At 47.9% G+C, this 16,631-nt stretch overlaps 1 protein-coding gene and 1 long non-coding RNA gene across 3 annotated transcripts in view; both read left to right on the top strand.

The window, feature by feature from the left end:
* The first annotated feature begins 5,630 nt into the window (after positions 1 to 5,630).
* Mrps23 (mitochondrial ribosomal protein S23) lies at positions 5,631 to 14,387 on the top strand. Of its 2 annotated transcripts, XR_001196828.3 has the most exons (6): positions 5,631 to 5,784; positions 6,479 to 6,649; positions 12,717 to 12,794; positions 13,156 to 13,282; positions 13,703 to 13,890; positions 14,162 to 14,387. XR_001196828.3 is itself a non-coding variant. In XM_005076004.4 (5 exons), exons 1-5 carry the CDS (start codon positions 5,741 to 5,743, stop codon positions 13,829 to 13,831), a joined length of 549 nt encoding a protein of 182 aa, XP_005076061.1. In that variant the 5' UTR covers positions 5,631 to 5,740; the 3' UTR covers positions 13,832 to 14,387. The 2 variants fall into 2 exon arrangements, 1 of the variants encoding a protein (XP_005076061.1); XM_005076004.4 differs by having other exon boundaries at positions 13,703 to 14,387.
* A 1,818-nt stretch (positions 14,388 to 16,205) lies between these two features.
* LOC121141457 overlaps positions 16,206 to 16,631 on the top strand; it is a 30,322-nt gene continuing 29,896 nt past the window's right edge. Inside the window, exon 1 of the long non-coding RNA XR_005878379.1 lies at positions 16,206 to 16,588. This is a non-coding gene — a long non-coding RNA (uncharacterized LOC121141457). The remainder of the gene's footprint in view (positions 16,589 to 16,631) is intronic.

Raw genomic sequence — 16,631 nt, forward strand, 5'->3', positions numbered from 1 at the left:
GCTCCTAAGTGTGGAGTCCTCAGAAATCATCATCAGTTATGTTTGATGCACAAGTGCTTTGCAGTAGGAACACACCGACTCTTCACAAGGCTTCTTCCTCACCCCGCTCCAAGACAGGATCTCACTGTATAGCACAGACTAGCCTGAAGTTGAGATCCTCCTGCCTCCTCCTTCCAAGTACTGAGAGATTACGTGTGTGTGTGTGTGTGTGTGTGTGTGTGTGTGTGTGTGTGTGTGTGTGTTGAGACAGAGTCCCTTTATGTAGTCTAAGCTGACCTGGAACATACTATGTAGCCCAGCTGTATAGCCCTATAAAGTTTTGTTTGTTTGTTTTCAAGACAGGGTTTCTCTGTGTAACCCTGGCTGTCCTGAAACTTGCTCTGTAAACCAGGTCGGCTTCAAACTCATAGAGATCTACCTGCCTCTGCCTCTGCCTCCTAAAGTGCTGGGATTACAGGTACACGTCACTACCACTTGGCATATAATTATTATACTGTGTATGAATACATACTATTTTTCCTCCCCATTTAAATACATACTATTTTTCCCTCCCATTTAAAGCAATTGCTGGGGCTCAGTGGGTAAGGGAACTTGATGCCAAGCTGGGGCACCTGAGTTCAACCTTTGGCATCTACATGGTGTAAGTAGAGAAACAATTCCCACAGGTTGTCTTCTGGCATATGTACTCCTCATAATTTTTAAATATTTAAATGAATCAATTACCTATTTGTTCCTTGATTCCAGATCTCCAGCACATGAAGCTAGAAGTTCTCATGTTTCACCAACAGACTGGCATCTTCACTGTTCTTTCTGTCTGGCAAATTCCCATGCACTTCTTTTTTTAAAATTAGTTTATTTACTTTTATAAGCATTGGCATTTTGCCTGCATGTGTGCCTGTGTGAGGATATCAGATCCCTTGTTGCTAGAGGTACAGACAGTTGTGAGCTGCCATGTGGGTGCTGGGAATTGAACCTGGGTCCTCTGGAAGATCAGCCAATGTTCTTAACTTCTGAGCCATCTCTCCAGCCCCATCCTGTGTACTTCTTAAACAAGGGTGCTATTTGCATGGATGTTGGTAGAATATAGGGAAACTATACGGGATAGGTATGTAGACTGGACTCCAAGGCTAATGTCCAGAACTCAGTTCAACAAGCTGGACCAGATCAGAGGGACAGTTGTATAGAGTGGCCTCAGGGTAGGCTGTGTGGCCTAGGTCCTTGCAGTGTGAGGAGAGGTGGGATAAAGCCCAGTTCCACTCTCCTTCCTTCTACTCCCTGCCAGCGCATTCTGCTTGAGAAGCAGCTAGCCTCTAGCCGGAAGCAGAGAGCAAGGGCAGGTCTGTGCAGTCCACAGAAGCTGGGGCTCCCGGTTCCTGCAGTGTAGGGCAAGGTGAAGAGCAGCAGAGGGGAAGCATGGATCGGCTGGCTGATGGAAGTGTTCAGCTCTTACTATCCAGTGTTATAGCCCAGCTACCTCTTCCTCGTTCATATATTGAAATTCTAGCCTCAACTCCATGAGCATGTGACTGCATTTGGAGACAGTCTCTAAAACAGCAATGCAGTTGAAATGAGTACGTAAGGGTGAACCTTAATCCAATATGACTGGTGTCCTCATACGAGGTTAAAGCACACATATCTTTGTTCACAGAGCAAAGAGCATGTGAAGATGAAGGGAGAAGGCAGACATCTACGAGGTAAAGAACCACATTACAAAAATACCCAGCCCACCTGTCAGGGTGCATCAGGTAGCGTGGATCTGTTGAAGAAGGAAGACATTCTAAGATGAGATTTTAAGGCCTATGTGGCGGCAGGAAGGTTCATCCTCAGGTCTTGTAGCCCAAGTTATGGGATAGCTACAATGCCCCTTCAGCAAAACAATCACCGTTTCCCACAAGAATTCTTCAAGGTCAAAGCACCTCTAAAAAAACAGCTGTTCATTCTAATAGTTATCCTCATGCAGTGATCCCACTAAATTCCTACAACACCCAACCAATGTGATGGTATGCACTTGTAATACCATTATTGAGGAGGCTGAGGCCAGAGAATTTCAGAGAGTTTGAGTTCAGCCTGGGCTACAGAGTGACTTTAAAGCCACTCTGTACATTGTCTCCTCCCAGCCTTAAGAAAGGGACTTTTGTAGCCTAGCTCAGCTTCAAAGTTCCCTTGTTGGGGAGGATGACCTTCAACTTTGGACTCTCTTGCTTCTGCCTCTGGAGACCTGGGATGACCCATGTGATCATCATGTCCTGTTTTATTTGACGCTGGGTTTTGTGAATACCACACAAGCACTCTACCGACTGAGTTGTATCCTTAGACTGATAGCCCATCTCAATAAACCATGATCTGGGCACAGTGGTACATGCCTTCAATGGCAGCACTTGGGAGGCAGATGCAGGTAGATTTCTGTAGTTCAAGGTCAGCTGTGTCTGCATGGTAAGTTCCAAGCCAGCCAGGGTACGTAGTGAGACCTTTCTAGAAGCAAACAAGAAGCAAGGGGCTGAAGCGATGCTTCAGCAGATCTTGTAGGATCAGGCAAGAGCTTGTGTTTAAGTGCTAGTGGAAAGAGTGGATCACTTATCGAGGGGAAACAATTTCAGGTCTGGTACAAGCCTGTGGTCCCAGCTACTGTAAGGCTAAGGCAGAAGGATCAAGGGTAGCCTGGGCAACTTAGTGGGATTATGTCTCAAATAAAACGTGAGGAGGGTGCGAGTGTGTATAACCTGGGGGTAGAGTGCTTGCATGTGAGACACCAGGTTCAGCTCCCTCCCCATGAGGCCATGTCATCAAAGACTGCACTCCCAGGTGGCCATCACAACAGGGACACTATAACCATCATGGGACAGTTGCTGGCCAGCACTTACTGTGTACCCTGTCCCTTTCAGCCGACTCTAGAAGACACAAACCGCTCTTTCTGTTCCCAGCTACCCAACAGCTTCATCCTGGGTTATGAGCAAACGTGTCTTGGGTGTGAGTTTCCAATCAGTCATGTCCCCACACCCCCAAGTACTCCTCTTTGCCCACCGATATTCTGTTCTTTCTGTTGCAGAAGGGTTAAACGTGACAATGGGAGGGGAATTTCAAAGGTTCAAGATGATCACTCCAGGATAATTTAGAGAGAAAAGTCCCCCACTTTGTAATTCTTCTTTATGTCTTCGACTTTCCTCCATGAACCTGGAATAAACCTTTCTAATGCTTTTGCAGTATAGACTGGGATAGCTTACAGGGGCAGGCCTTCGAGGGAGAAGGGAAGTATGTCTGCAGACTAGGCCGCTAGATAGCTCTTACACAGGCAGAATTAGAAAGTTGTTGAGGTCTGGGAAGGATATATTTAGCTAGGAGCATGTTTACTCCCCAGAGCTGACTCCCCTAGACCTCAGGGACCTAGGACCTGGGAGTTCTTCACAGCTGGCCAAGGGGCCAGAGTCCTTTTTCCTTTCCTTTCCTTTCCTTTCCTTTCCTTTCCTTTCCTTTCCTTTCCTTTCCTTTCCTTTCCTTTCCTTTCCTTCCCTTCCCTTCCCTTCCCTTTCCTTTTTAGGTTAAACACATAGTATAATGTCTTGGTTTATAGGCTGTGTGTGTGTGTGTGTGTGTGTGTGTGTGTGTGTGTGTGTGTGTGTGTGTGTAGGTACAGGCTGGTGCCCAGGAACTCCAGAGTCATCAGGTCTCCGTGGATTGGGAGTAACAGGTTGTTGTGATGCTGGGAACTGATTGAACTCAGGTCCTCTGTAAGAGTAATACATGCACTTAACTGATCCGACTCAACTCCAGCCCCCGGGCTAGAGTTTTGAGGCAGGAGTGATGCCCATCTCTCAGCTCAGGCCTTAGGTCACTGCATCTCTAGGTGCTAAGGACAGTTTCATCACAGTCTTTCTGCTCCCCAGTCGCATTAGGCTAGTTAAGGTAACACTGTGAAAGTGCCCAGGTTGGGCTTCAATCCGCTGCATATCAGACAAAGGTAATTAAGTTCCTACGGCTTTGCTTTCCCATCCATAATGAGGATGGTAATAGCTACGCTGTGGGTAGGCTGAGTTATCTCTGAGATAACATAAACAAGCCACAACTACCCTGAAAACATTCCCCACCTTCCCTTCAGAGACCTCCCTTAGAGTGGGAGGATTTCCAGATGACCTCATGCTTTTTCCTGAGGACAAAGGAAGATAATGGGCTCCTGGGAGACCTGGTGTGTGATTCTAAACATTCATTGGGTCAAAAAGTTTACATATGAATACAAACCCTTTACAAGGCAAAATAAGGAGAGAAAACCACCTCTGAATTCACCCTTGTATTTTTGTCCTGCGTATAACTGAAGTCCACAGCCCCTTATCCTTTGGCACAAATTTTATCCTCATACAAACACTGGCCCATGTGGATGGTTTTCTTTTTTCCCTCTTACGGGTTGTGCCACTCAAGTGATGTAGTTTTGTTTGTTTATTTTTTTTTCATTTAACCACAAGCCATGGACTCTAATCTAGGTAGTTAACTGATGGACCTAGTTTGTTCATTTTAATAGGTGTTTAACGTTTCATAGAATGCATGAACTCTAATTTTCCAGGCACTTTGTTTGTTTGTTTGTTTGTTTTGAGATAGCCCTGGCTACCCTAACCTCGAACTCAGAGATCCTCCGCATCTCAAGTGCAATGATTAAAGGCATGCGCGCACCACAGCCCGGCCATTTGACGAATTTTAATTAGTTAATTATATGTGTATGGATATTTTGCCTGCATGTATGCCTGAGCCTGGTGCCTGCAGAGGTCAAAAGAGGATATCGAATTCCCCGGAAATGGGAGTTACAGGTGAGTTATTATGTGAGTGCTGGAAATCTGAATAGCAGTCAGTGCTCTTAACTGTTGAGCTTTCTCCAGCCCGATGGATTTTTTTTCTTTTTTAATCTTGTAACTACAATCAACAATGATAACCCTTGCACAAATACCCTGATGAAATAAATGCCTTAATTTCTATGGAGTGCTTCTCCTGATCTAAGGCACCCATCCCTCCAAAACCCATACTTTGAACGGCTGGACGCGGACAGGCTACTTTCCCCCCAGATTTTAGTTTCCTCCTCTGAACGCTTTAGCTCTGAACGTTTTTCACTTTTTAAACTCCAGAGCCGGCGGGCGGGCAAGTGACGCCTCCAGCGGAGGAAGCGCTGCTTGCAGGCAGCTTTCCACTGAGCGTGAAAGCAGATTGCCCCAGCGAGCCCCGTTTAAGGAAGAAGGCCTGGACGCTCGTGTCACCCGGGAAATTGACTTCGCCCCTCTTTGGGTCTCAGTTTCCTTCTGCTTAGCCTGACTGGCCAAGATTAGGCCTAATCGAGCCTGAAGCTGGTGGCCTCAAATGTCAAGATTGGATGGCTGCCCCGACTGTAGGATGTGCCTAATCTCCGCGAGCCCCATTGCGTTCCCCCAACACTGCCCGGTCTGCGGGAGTGGAGGAAGCTTCCTAAAGTCAGAAAGAAGAAAGCAAGCGCCCCACTCAATCTTTGCCCAGAACCAGTCATTTACTGCTCCTGCGTTTAGCTTTGGCGCACTCCCGCCCTTTTGGCTCGGCTATCGATTGCTCCTGTCTGAGTCCCCCCCCCCTCGCGCTCCTGCTCAGCCCGTCGTTTGCTTCTGCCTGGCTCCGCCCTCCGGATGGCGCTGAGACGCGAGTGCGATCCTCGGCTCGGCCAGCAGCTTGTTCCCCCTTCGCTTGTTTGCTTCCGCTTCCGGTAACTGCTGGCGGCTTTCTGCCCTCGGTGGCCATGGCGGGGAGCCGGCTGGAGACAATTGGGAGCGTGTTTACCCGGTGCGTGAGTGAGCAGGCTTCCCAGCGGGTCTCGACCCTCCTGGTGTGGCCGGAGCGGGACGCGGTTGCGGGTGTTCCGGCCTTGAGGAGCCCTCGCGCTCCCTCCTGGCACGGAATGTTTGTCGGTGTCCCCTTATCCGTCACTTTAAAGGTCGTGTTTGCCACCCCTCCTCGGTGGAGACCTAGAATGGAGAAGAGGCTGGAGGGCTTGACTGGGCAGTCTTTGCGTTTCCGCCGTGGATCGGTGGGTGGGCTGGGGGTTGGGATACGGCAAGAAGATAAAGAGTGGCTTGGGTTGAGTGTGGTACTCCGAGCACTTGGGAGGCGAAGCGTGACGATCGCCACTAGACCGAGGCCAGCCTGGGTTACGTAGCGAAATTCAGGCCAGTCAGGCTGCTGGTGGACTTTTGTCGAAACAAAATGACAGCCTAGCATGAGTACGCTGCTATTCTCGCACTGGAGGAGTTCAGGGAGTCACTAAGTTCAAGGTTATCCTCGACTTCATGCTGAGTTTAAGGCTATCCTAGGCTACGTGAGACGTAACACTTTGGTTTTCCTAGGTTGCTGTGAGATGTGGGAGGTCCTGCTCAGCTCACCCACCTGTGCTGTGCGGTGCCCAGCTGCTCTGGCCTGCCTTTAGGGACTTTAGCAAGCTGCTGTAACTGACTGACCTTGGTTCTCTTCCCTCTCTAAGGACGAGGAATCTGATGTGTGCTGGAGTGTTGAAGGAGAAGCCGCTGTGGTATGACGTATATGAGGCCTTTCCGCCGCTGCGAGAGCCTGTCTTCCGAAGGCCCCGTTTGCGATATGGCAAAGCCAAAGCCGACATCCAGGACATCTTTTACCGGGAGGATCAGATTCGAGCGTGAGTGGCTGTCTCCTGTAGTGAGCATGACACAACAGACCTTCAGAAAGGAAGGTTTGTGTAGAAGTCTGCCAACGAGCTGACAGGGCCATGCTCTGTGGAGTTGGTCTTGTATAGCAAGTAAAATAATGGTATCTCACCCCTCCCCTGTCGTGAGAGCTAACAGGAGTGTGTGTTGGTTAGCTGGTTTGTTTGCTTGAGACAGGATTTGTCTGTGTAGCCCTGGCTGGCCTGAATTTTACTCTGTAGACCAGGCTGACCTCGAACTCAGAGATCCATCTGCCTCTGCCTCCTGAGTGCCGGGACTTGAAGCACGTGTCACCATCGCCCGGTGGAAACAGAAGTTCTAAGACGTGGAATCTGGAGCCCCCAGACTGACAGAACATTGCAGCTAAAGTTGTCTGTTGTTTACTGGCAGTCTTTTTTTGAGTGAGGTACCATGCTAAGCCCTTCACAAACATCAACTCATACAGTTTAACCCTGTCAAAGCAGGCAGTTAATCATTGCTTCTGTTCTATTCAAGAGACTATGAGGCGCAAGAGGGTAACTGCCTGTGTGCACAGGAGGGTGGCAGATCTGGGAAATCACATCTGATTCCAAGCTTAAGTTGGCTGTCATATCTGCTTCTTTGGAAGGATCATGGTCTGTGGATTTAACGTCTAACAATCACTGAAGCCACCCAGGAAAGGATGCTTAGGAGTGCAAAGCACTTAAAGTAATCATCACCAGAAGCTTGAAGAAAGTGCTGGCCTACTTTATTTCTTAGCATCTATTTCTTCTTTTTTTCCTCTTGAGACATGGGACCTTCCTGCCTGTGGAGTCCTGTCATTACAGGGCTATATCACCTTGTCTGGCATATTAATACATACTGGTTATAGAAAACTGACAAAGGAAAGCGTAAAGGAGAGAGAACGGATCACTCATCGCCAACTTTTGAGGTAGAGGTTTGAAGGCAGCTCCTAGACTTTAGCTTTGTCACTTTGGAAACATTGTCCCTGTAATCTTGTAAAAGTGAAGGAGGGTGCTGTTTAAAGAGTTTTGTTTTTCAGTGTTTCAAGACTGGGTTTCTCTCTGTAGCCCTGGCTGTCCTGGAACTCTATAAACCAGCCTGGCCTCTAACTCAGAGATCCACCTGCCTCTGCCTCCTGACATTTTGTTGTTTTAAGATTTATTTTTATTTTTAATTATATGTCTCTGTGTGTACGTGACTGACGGTGCCCCTGGAGACCAGAGGTGGTTGTTGATTGTTTCTTACGCTTTTGCTCTTTTGGGGGTGCCTGTCACCCAGTTCCCAAATAATCACACATGGAGACTTTTTCTTATTCATTCATTTATTTATTCACTTATTCATTTTGGGTTTTTGAGACAGGGTTTCTCTGTAGTTTTGGAGCCTGTCTTGGAATTCACTCTGTAGACCAGGCTGATTTGGAACTCATAGAGATCCTCCTGTCTCTGCCTCCCAAGTGCTGAGCTGAGATTAGAGGTGTGCACCACCGCTGCCCAACTCGCTTGACTTGTTTCTAGCCAGCATTTTTTGTTTTTGTTTTTGTTTTTTTGAGACAGGGTTTCTCTGGTTTTGGAGTGCTGGGATTAAAGGCATGAGCCACTACCACCTAGCTCTCTAGCCAGCTTCTCTTAAATTATCCCATCTACCTTTTGTCTCTGGGCTTTTTCTTACTTCTGTATATCTTATTTTCCGTCTTACTCCATGGGTGACTGACTCCTGGTGTCCTCCTTTCCCTGCTCTCTCTTCATCCTCCCTCCAGATTTCTCCTATTTATTCTCCCTGCCTGCCTTCCCTGCCTGTCCTTTCTCCTGCCTCGTTATTTGCTGTGCAGCTGTTTATTGACCATCAGGTGTTTTAGACAGGCAAAGTAACACAGCTTCACAGAGTTAAAGAAATGCAACGTAAAAGAATGCAACACATCTTTGCATCATTAAACAAATGTTCCACAGCATAGTCAAATTTAACCCATCTTACAATAATATTCTACAAGAGGTCTTGCAGTTTTGTTAAAATATTTATTTTTATTTTATGTGTGTAAGAGTTTTGCCTGTGTGTTTATCTGTGTGCTGTGTGTGTTCACTGCTGGAGGAGGCTGGAAGAAGGGGTCAGAAACCCTGAAGTTGGAGTTAGGGTCAGTTGTGAAGCTCCTGTCCTGGGTGCTGGGAATTGAACCCAGGTCCTCTGGAAGAGCTCTTAACTATTGAGGCATCTCTCTAGCTCTACAATGTCTTTCTTTTTTCTTTCTTTCTTTTTTTTTTTTTTTTTTTTTTTTTTTGGTTTTTTTTGAGACAGGGTTTCTCTGTATTGTTTTGGAGGCTGTCCTGGAACTCACTCTGTAGACCAGGCTGGCCTCGAACTCACAGAGATCCGCCTGCCTCTGCCTCCCGAGTGCTGGGATTAAAGGCGTGCGCCACCAACGCCCGGCTTCACAATGTCTTTCTTAGTGTGTAGAAGTTGTTTATTTCATTTTACAAGTTTTCTGTTGTGCCCCCTGTCAAACCCTGTTCTACATGTGTTAGGTACTAAGTTATATAGCATTCACATCTGCCAGCTTTAGTTTTTGTTGGCCTGGTTACCTTTCTGTTTAGAGTGTTTAGGGATGTTCTTTTCAGCAAATGTAACTATCTTACATATTTATTTTTAGCCCAGGATGATGTTAAACTTACAGTCTTTTTGCCTCTACCACCTGACTTTTGGGATTCCAAGTATGTGATACCACACTTGAAGTTTTTTGTTATTGTTGGGTTTTTTAAAATGTAATTTGCTACATTTATTTCCCCATTTAGTATGTGTGCACCTGTGCACATGTATGTGGACATGCATGTGGGGTCAGAGGACAGCTTGTGGTAGTTGGTTTCCTCCTTTTACCATTTGAGTCCCAAGAATCCAACTCATGTCCTCTGGCCGAGGGGCAAGCACTTTTTTCTCACTGAGCCATTTGCTGGTCCCAGGCCTACCTTTTTTTGAGTTACTTTTAAAGTACTAATTAGGTGTTGTTGAAACAAATAAAAATGTGTTCTTTAATTTGCTTTCTACACCTTCTAACCTAAATAATGTTGGAAAACAGGCTTCTAATATCCTTAAGCCTCTTTTTCTTTTAAATAATAAAGAAAAATTCAGATGTCACACCCTAGCGGGGCATGATGACTCACATGTGTAATCCCAGCACCTGGCAGGTAAGGCAGGTGGGTCAAGAGTTTGAGGTCAGCCTGAGCTACATAGTGAAACTTGTTTCAGACAACTAAGCTGTGTCTGTGATAGAGCTCTCGCTCACCTGCTCACTTCAGTGTGTTTGGCCTTGGGTTCTTCAGTCGCTGGTTCCGTTTCTCTGACACCTCCACCCTAAAAAAGACCTACCATGGGCCATGTGCTGTCCTACTCGTTGCTTTCATCTCAATGTCTCGTCCAGTTCATGGCTGGCTGTTCTTACCCTCTGTTGAAGAAACAACGGCTTCCTGCTTGGGTGAAACCACTGGGCTGGCAGGGGAAGACATGAAGAGGGAGGATGGGGGGGTTAAGAGTTAACTAGGTTTTTCTTGTTCTGGTTTTGAGATGGGTTGCTCCAGCGGAGGCCGAGCTGATGTCAGTTCTCGGCCAATTCTTACTTCAGCCTCCGCAGTGTGGGATCACAGACATGAGCTGCTACACCCTGCTCCATAGCACTTCCTGAGGGAGCAGGACAAGGGTGTTCTTGCTCCCGAGACTTTCCAAGCATGTCTGCTCGGGTTCGCTGCGTATATTTGGTTAGGCTACTCCTTTGAGTCACTTACACATTGCCTCTTTGTGCTTTGCTGTGCTAGGAGGGAACTCAGGTTCTCGTTCATACCGGGAAACACTAGGCCAGTGAGCCACCGCAGACCTTTTTGGTGGCTTGCTTTGGTTTTGAGACTCACTGTGATTCCTGGGTGGGTGGGACTTGCTGTGTAGATCAAGCTGGCTTTGAACTTGGAGATATCTCCCACCTCTGAAGAGTGCTGTATTCTTGCTATGTCCTTACTTGGGAAGGAACAGAAAGGAAAACGCCTTCTGTCTTTTCCTAAGGGCACCAGTGCTGCTTTATTTAAGGCTGTACGAATGACCTGATGAAATTCCAAAGCTACCAACTCTACTTTTACACCTTGGGTTTTCCACAAAGGAGTTTTTAGCTCATAGCAACCACTATATAGGAAAATGGACAACGACCATCAATAGTGTACAGGAAAGTAATCCAGTCTGCTGTCAAACTTGAAAAGATGTCTAATGGTGTTCTTTTTCTCTTTTGGGGCATGATTGATGGAGCTGAAATTATAATTTCTAGTCTATCAATTTGGCAAGGGGCTTGAAACAGAAAAATGGACACTTGTTTTTTGTTTTTTATTAAAGACTTATTTATTCATTATGTATATAGTATTCTGTCTGCATGTATGTCCACAGGCCAGAAGAGGGCACCAGATCTCATTAAAGATTGTTGTGAGTCACTTGTTGTGAGTCACTATGTGGTTGCTGGGAATTGAACTCAGGACCTCCGGAAGAGCAGCCAGTGCTCTTAAATGCTGAGCCATCTCTCCAGCCCCCCGAGAATGGACACTTGTGTATTATAGAATTTACCTGAGTATAAATTTGGCACAGGTGCTTTAAGAAGCACTTGGGTAGTTTGGAAGGTTGGTTTTTGTTTTGTTTCGTTTTTAAACAGATAAATACTTAGCTTTATCTCACAGTACCATTTTTGTGGATTTATTCCATGGACTTACTTGTACAGTACACTGGGCAGCACAGGTGTTCCTGCAACAGACTTGATGGCAAAGGATTAGAAATAGTCTCTGCACCGATTTAAGATAACCTCTAAGAGCACAAGATATGGGGTGAAGGTGTGAGTGCTTAGTGATACTGGACCTCTGGGGGATCATGGGAGTGTTTTAGAGGGCCAGCAAGGTGGCTCAGTGGGTAAAGGCACTTGCTGCCAAACCTTATGGCCTGAGTTCAAGACCCAGAATCCACATGGTGGAAGGAGAAAATCTACTCCCTCAAGTTGTCCTCTGACCCCACTCATGTGTTGTGACATGTACCACTTACACTAAGTAAACAAATATTCACAACTTTAAAATGTTCTGGAACTATCGTGGTGATAGTTGTGTAGTTGATTGCACTAAACGTCACTGGTACCCTTAAGGGTTTTTAATTTTTTTATTGTATTAAGGTGGAGATGTGCATGTATGTATGCACATGTTTTGAGTACGTACCAAAGCATGCATGTAGAAGTCAGAGGACAACTTAACAGGACAGGAGTCCTCTCCTTCCACCATGTGGGTTCTAGGGATCAAAGTCAGGTTAGGTTTGGCAACAAGTGCCTTTACCTGCTGAGTCACTTCAAAGGCCCAACAAGGGTTAACTTTTGACACATAGATGCTTCTCCAGTTAAGAAGAAGGAAGATGGGTGCCCTTCTTTGGGTTAAAGAATGTGGCTGGGAGACTTGAATACTCAGTGTGTAAGAGCTCTTGCTGTGCAATGTGAAGACCTGAGTGTGAATCTCCAGCACCCACGTGAGAAGCTGGGCATGGCTACATGTGTCTGTAACCTCAGCCTTGGGGGCAGAGGTAAAGCAGATCTTGGCAGTTACTGGCCGGCCAGCCTAGCCAAAATGGTGAGCTCCCAGGCTAGTGAGAGACCTGGTCTCAAAGCACTGAGGTGGAGACTGGCAGAGGAAGTCACCTGATGTCCTGCTCTGTTCTCCACACGCCCCCGAGCACTTAGTGTGCATGTAGCACATAGACTCACATACACACATACAAGTGCACAGACACAGATGCACACTCACACACGGAATGATGCATCCGTAGTGCTAACTGTGGTGGGCATTGTGAATGTGGCGACACACGAGACTTGCTGTCTGAGGGGAGCCCGGAAGTTGAGTGGAAGTAGAGTGTTAGTTCTCACTGAGACTCCTCTGCCCCACTTGATACATGCTTGTTCTTTGGTTTAGGCTCTGTGACTTCTCAGGGCCTAGCTGTTCCTCTGCATTCCTTCTGCTCCACTCTCCATAGACTATAATTGGAGACTCATATTGTTTTTGTATTTTCTAGGAAATTTTTTTCTGCCTATGGATCTGGTCAGAAAGCTTTGGATTTGCTCAACCCAAACTTCAAGTCTACCTGTCAACGGTGAGTATTTCCCAGACCTGAAGAGATCAAGTTCCCATGAGGGTTCCAATGCTTTTTGTTTTTTGTTTTTGTTTTTTTTTTCTAAGAGAGGGCTTGGTTTGAGATAGGGTTTCTCTGTCGAGCCCTGGCTGTCCTAGAACTAGCTCTGTAGACTGGCCTTGAACTCACAGAGACCTGTCTGTCTCTGTCTCCCAAGTGTGAGAGGTATGCACCGTCACAGCCTGGCTCAGCTGTCATTTTGAGGAGTTGTGTGGAGCTTTCCTTCAGGAGGGGTGCTCCTCTAGGCAGCTTGCTACTGTGTAGCAGATGTCGGCACAGCCTCAACCAACACAGGCCTGGGGTGGGCTGCTTGGAATTGCAGGTTTGTGGAGAAGTACATGGAGCTGCAGGATCTCGGAGAGACAGATGAAGAAGAGTTATTTGTGAAGGCGGGGAAGGCTTTGCTGGCAGAAGGTGTCATTTTAAGACGAGTAAAAGAAGCAAGGACTGTGAGTACCTAATTGTCAAAGCTGTTGTTGGGCCGGGGGTGTAACTCAGCAGGAGCATGTGTGCTCACTTGCACTCTTGTGCAAGTGCGAGCATGTGCACACATTCGCGTGCACACTCCCACACACAAACCTCAGTTGGTGGTGCCTCTGTCAGTGAAAGGGGGTGGTTTGCTTCCTGAAACGTTGCCCTTAACTCCAGGTCGGATACTGTTGTGTTGAATAAACCGGGACTCTGTGACTTGCAACAAGTTGCTGTTAGGCTCTTGAGAGTGTGGTTCTAGAGATGTTGTGTACTTGCTGTCTATCCTAAGGAATCTGATGTGAGCTGTCATTGCTCAGTGCACACTGGCAGCATCTGAGAAACGTGCTCGTTCCTTGTAAGCAAGGTGATGGTAGTCACCTTCCCTCAAACCCTGACAGGTCGGCGTCAGACCCCAAGCTCCGTTGGAAGGAAAACAGCCTCAGGAAGATGTCCAGGAGCAGCCTGCACAGGAGCAGCAGGAGCCAGGGACGGCCACCCCTCCTCCCGGAGACCCTTCTGTGCACTGAGCATGCTCACCACCCGGGACACTGCTGAGCTGCTTGGACTCCCTTGGTCTCCATCTCAGGCATGTCTGCCTTCCCATAGTTGCTGTTTCTGGGTTGTCATACATCTCAGAACCGTGATCTGAAAGCGCCAGTTCTGTGAACTTCTATTCATGACACGGTTAAGTAAAGGGCTCTCTGCTTTCAAAGTCACCATCACCAGGGAACCTCTGCAGGCGCCTTGTGCTGGTGTGGACTGCCACATCTGAACCTCAACATTCTTCTCACCTGGGTCCCACAGAATTCTACTTGCCCACGTGGTGTGGTCCCTTGACGAAGTGTTTCCGTCTGCAGGTGGTGGTGTACTTTTTCTGTAGAACTATCGAGTGCAGCTCGAGAGGCCCAGCAGAGGCCCAGCCAGCTGCAGTAAGACCGAAGACCTGCCCGACGCGGACGAGGACCAAAACCATAAGTTGGACGTCATGAGTTACGTGTGCTGGAGATGATTAGCATGGGCTTGCAGCTCGTAGGCTGCTTAGAAAATCTTTGTTGGATGAATAAATGATCCCATCTTGTTAAAGACTGGTGTTTTTATTAGTAATCGGATTTCCAAGGTGGCAGGGGTGGGGCAGCTGATTCGGATGATCTTCTCCATGAACACCCTGCCCTCCTGGTCTGCTTCATCACACACTGCGTTACTAGTAAACAAGATGCTCCACGTGAGGGTAGTAGTTTTCATCTTGTAGTCAGTGGCAGCTTCAGATGGTCCTTATCTTTATTTTCTTTCCAAGACAGGGTTTCTCTGTGTAGATGTGGAGTCTGTCCTGGAACTCGCTCTGTAGACCAGGTTGGCCTTGAACTCACAGAGATCCGCCTGCCTCTGCTTCCAGAGTGCTGGGATTAAAGACATGAACCACCATTGCCCAGCCTGGGTTTTTAGTTTTTTTTTTTTGTTGTTTTTTTTGTTTTGTTTTGTTTTGTTTTTAATTCTGCCTCACCATCAGTGTGTGAGAATGCCTTTCTCCACTTGTTCTGATATTGAGAGTCGGCCTATGGAAGGCAGGGGACGTGGGATAGCGTCTGTGAAGGAGGCAGAGCTGCTGCCGTAGGGACTTGTGAGGTTAAGGACTGAAGTCCTGGTCTGTACAGAATCCTCCCTCAGGCTGCTCTGCTGTTTAGAGAGGATGGAACCCTCTTGCCTTAGGAAAGTCTGAAATGAGAAGACAGTGGCTTGGGAAGCAGTGAGGTGGACAGGAGCCCTTTTGAATTACGAAGAGACCTGCAGTAGAGGCTCAGTGAGAGGAGTTTGATCCCTATCATCCAAGTGAAAAGTAGAAGCCAGCCCACACATGCATTCCTAACCAGGAGACGGGTTGGTGGCTCCCAGGGTCCAGCTAGCCAGCCAGCTTAGCCTCCTTGCTGAGTTCCAGGCCAAATTACAGATCTGACTCAAAGACAGGTGGTGGCACCTGAGGAATGACACCTGAGGCTGATCTGGCCTCCACGTGTGCATGTGCACCCGTACTCACACAGACCTGCACGTGTGCCTGTGCACCCGTACTCACACAGACCTGCACGTGTGCATGTGCACCTGTACTCACACAGACCTGCACATATGCATGTGCACCTGTACTCACACAGACCTGCAGGTGTGCATGTGCACCTGTACTCACACAGACCTGCACATATGCATGTGCACCTGTACTCACACAGACCTGCAGGTGTGCATGTGCACCCGTACTCACACAGACCTGCAGGTGTGCATGTGTACCCGTACTCACACAGACCTGCAGGTGTGCATGTGCACCCGTACTCACACAGACCTGCAGGTGTGCATGTGCACCCGTACTCACACAGACCTGCAGGTGTGCATGTGTACCTGTACTCACACAGACCTGCAGGTGTGCATGTGCACCCGTACTCACACAGACCTGCAGGTGTGCATGTGCACCTGTACTCACACAGACCTGCACACAGACCTGCAGGTGTGCATGTGCACCCGTACTCACACAGACCTGCAGGTGTGCATGTGCACCCGTACTCACACAGACCTGCAGGTGTGCATGTGCACCCGTACTCACACAGACCTGCAGGTGTGCATGTGCACCTGTACTCACACAGACCTGCAGGTGTGCATGTGCACCTGTACTCACACAGACCCGGCCTACACGTGTGCATGTGCACCCGTACTCACACAGAAGGAGGCACAGTGGAGGTTGGGAGGGGAGTGGGGGGCTGGGAGTAGTCCTCTTTGGATTAGTCTTTGAATACTGCCTGAGGGAACCTGAAAGGTTCTATGCTGGACACGCCCACCCTCCACCCCCGGCCTTTAGAGATCAGGTTCTATTTCAAAAGGTGGCTCAGTTTGGAAATGTTATGGTTCAGACTGAGTATCAGCTTCCTCCTGAACCCCATAGGGATTGCCCTCCGGCACTTCACTGGGGTTTGCATGCCTGGCCTGCTGCCTGGGTCCCCACCCAACTTCCTGTGGCCTGCATTCAGCTACAAGCATTTCTTTCCTATTTAGAACAAACAAGGGCAGACATTTTCACTTTGTGGCCACTGAAGCATTGAACAGCGTCTCAGGAGCAGGCCCTCCCAAGAGCTCGAGCAGCCTGCAGGCGGAGGCAGGTGTCCGGGCCTCAGTGAAGTTTGCAGAAGACAAGCCTGAAGAGCTGGGTCCTTCTGGGTGGCCATTTGTACTGGTGTCACCTTGTGCCCATCACAGTCACCAGCTGACAAGGTCAAGCTTCGCCTGGACTTTTCGGTTCACGTTGTGAGGTGAGCTAAGATGGTTTTGAATGCACAGCTTGCTGGTTTTGCC

The sequence above is a fragment of the Mesocricetus auratus genome, unplaced genomic scaffold (assembly GCF_017639785.1).
Source record: "Mesocricetus auratus isolate SY011 unplaced genomic scaffold, BCM_Maur_2.0 Super-Scaffold_100007, whole genome shotgun sequence".
Taxonomy (NCBI): Eukaryota; Metazoa; Chordata; class Mammalia; order Rodentia; family Cricetidae; genus Mesocricetus; species Mesocricetus auratus.

Excerpts from the sequence above, each read along its gene's own strand:
- Mrps23 (XM_005076004.4), top strand. The coding sequence starts at position 5,741 with ATGGCGGGGAGCCGGCTGGAGACAATTGGGAGCGTGTTTACCCG. Across the intron at positions 5,785-6,478 it reads ATTGGGAGCGTGTTTACCCG|GACGAGGAATCTGATGTGTG; the intron begins GTGCGTGAGTGA and ends TCCCTCTCTAAG. Across the intron at positions 13,283-13,702 it reads GAGTAAAAGAAGCAAGGACT|GTCGGCGTCAGACCCCAAGC; the intron begins GTGAGTACCTAA and ends AAACCCTGACAG.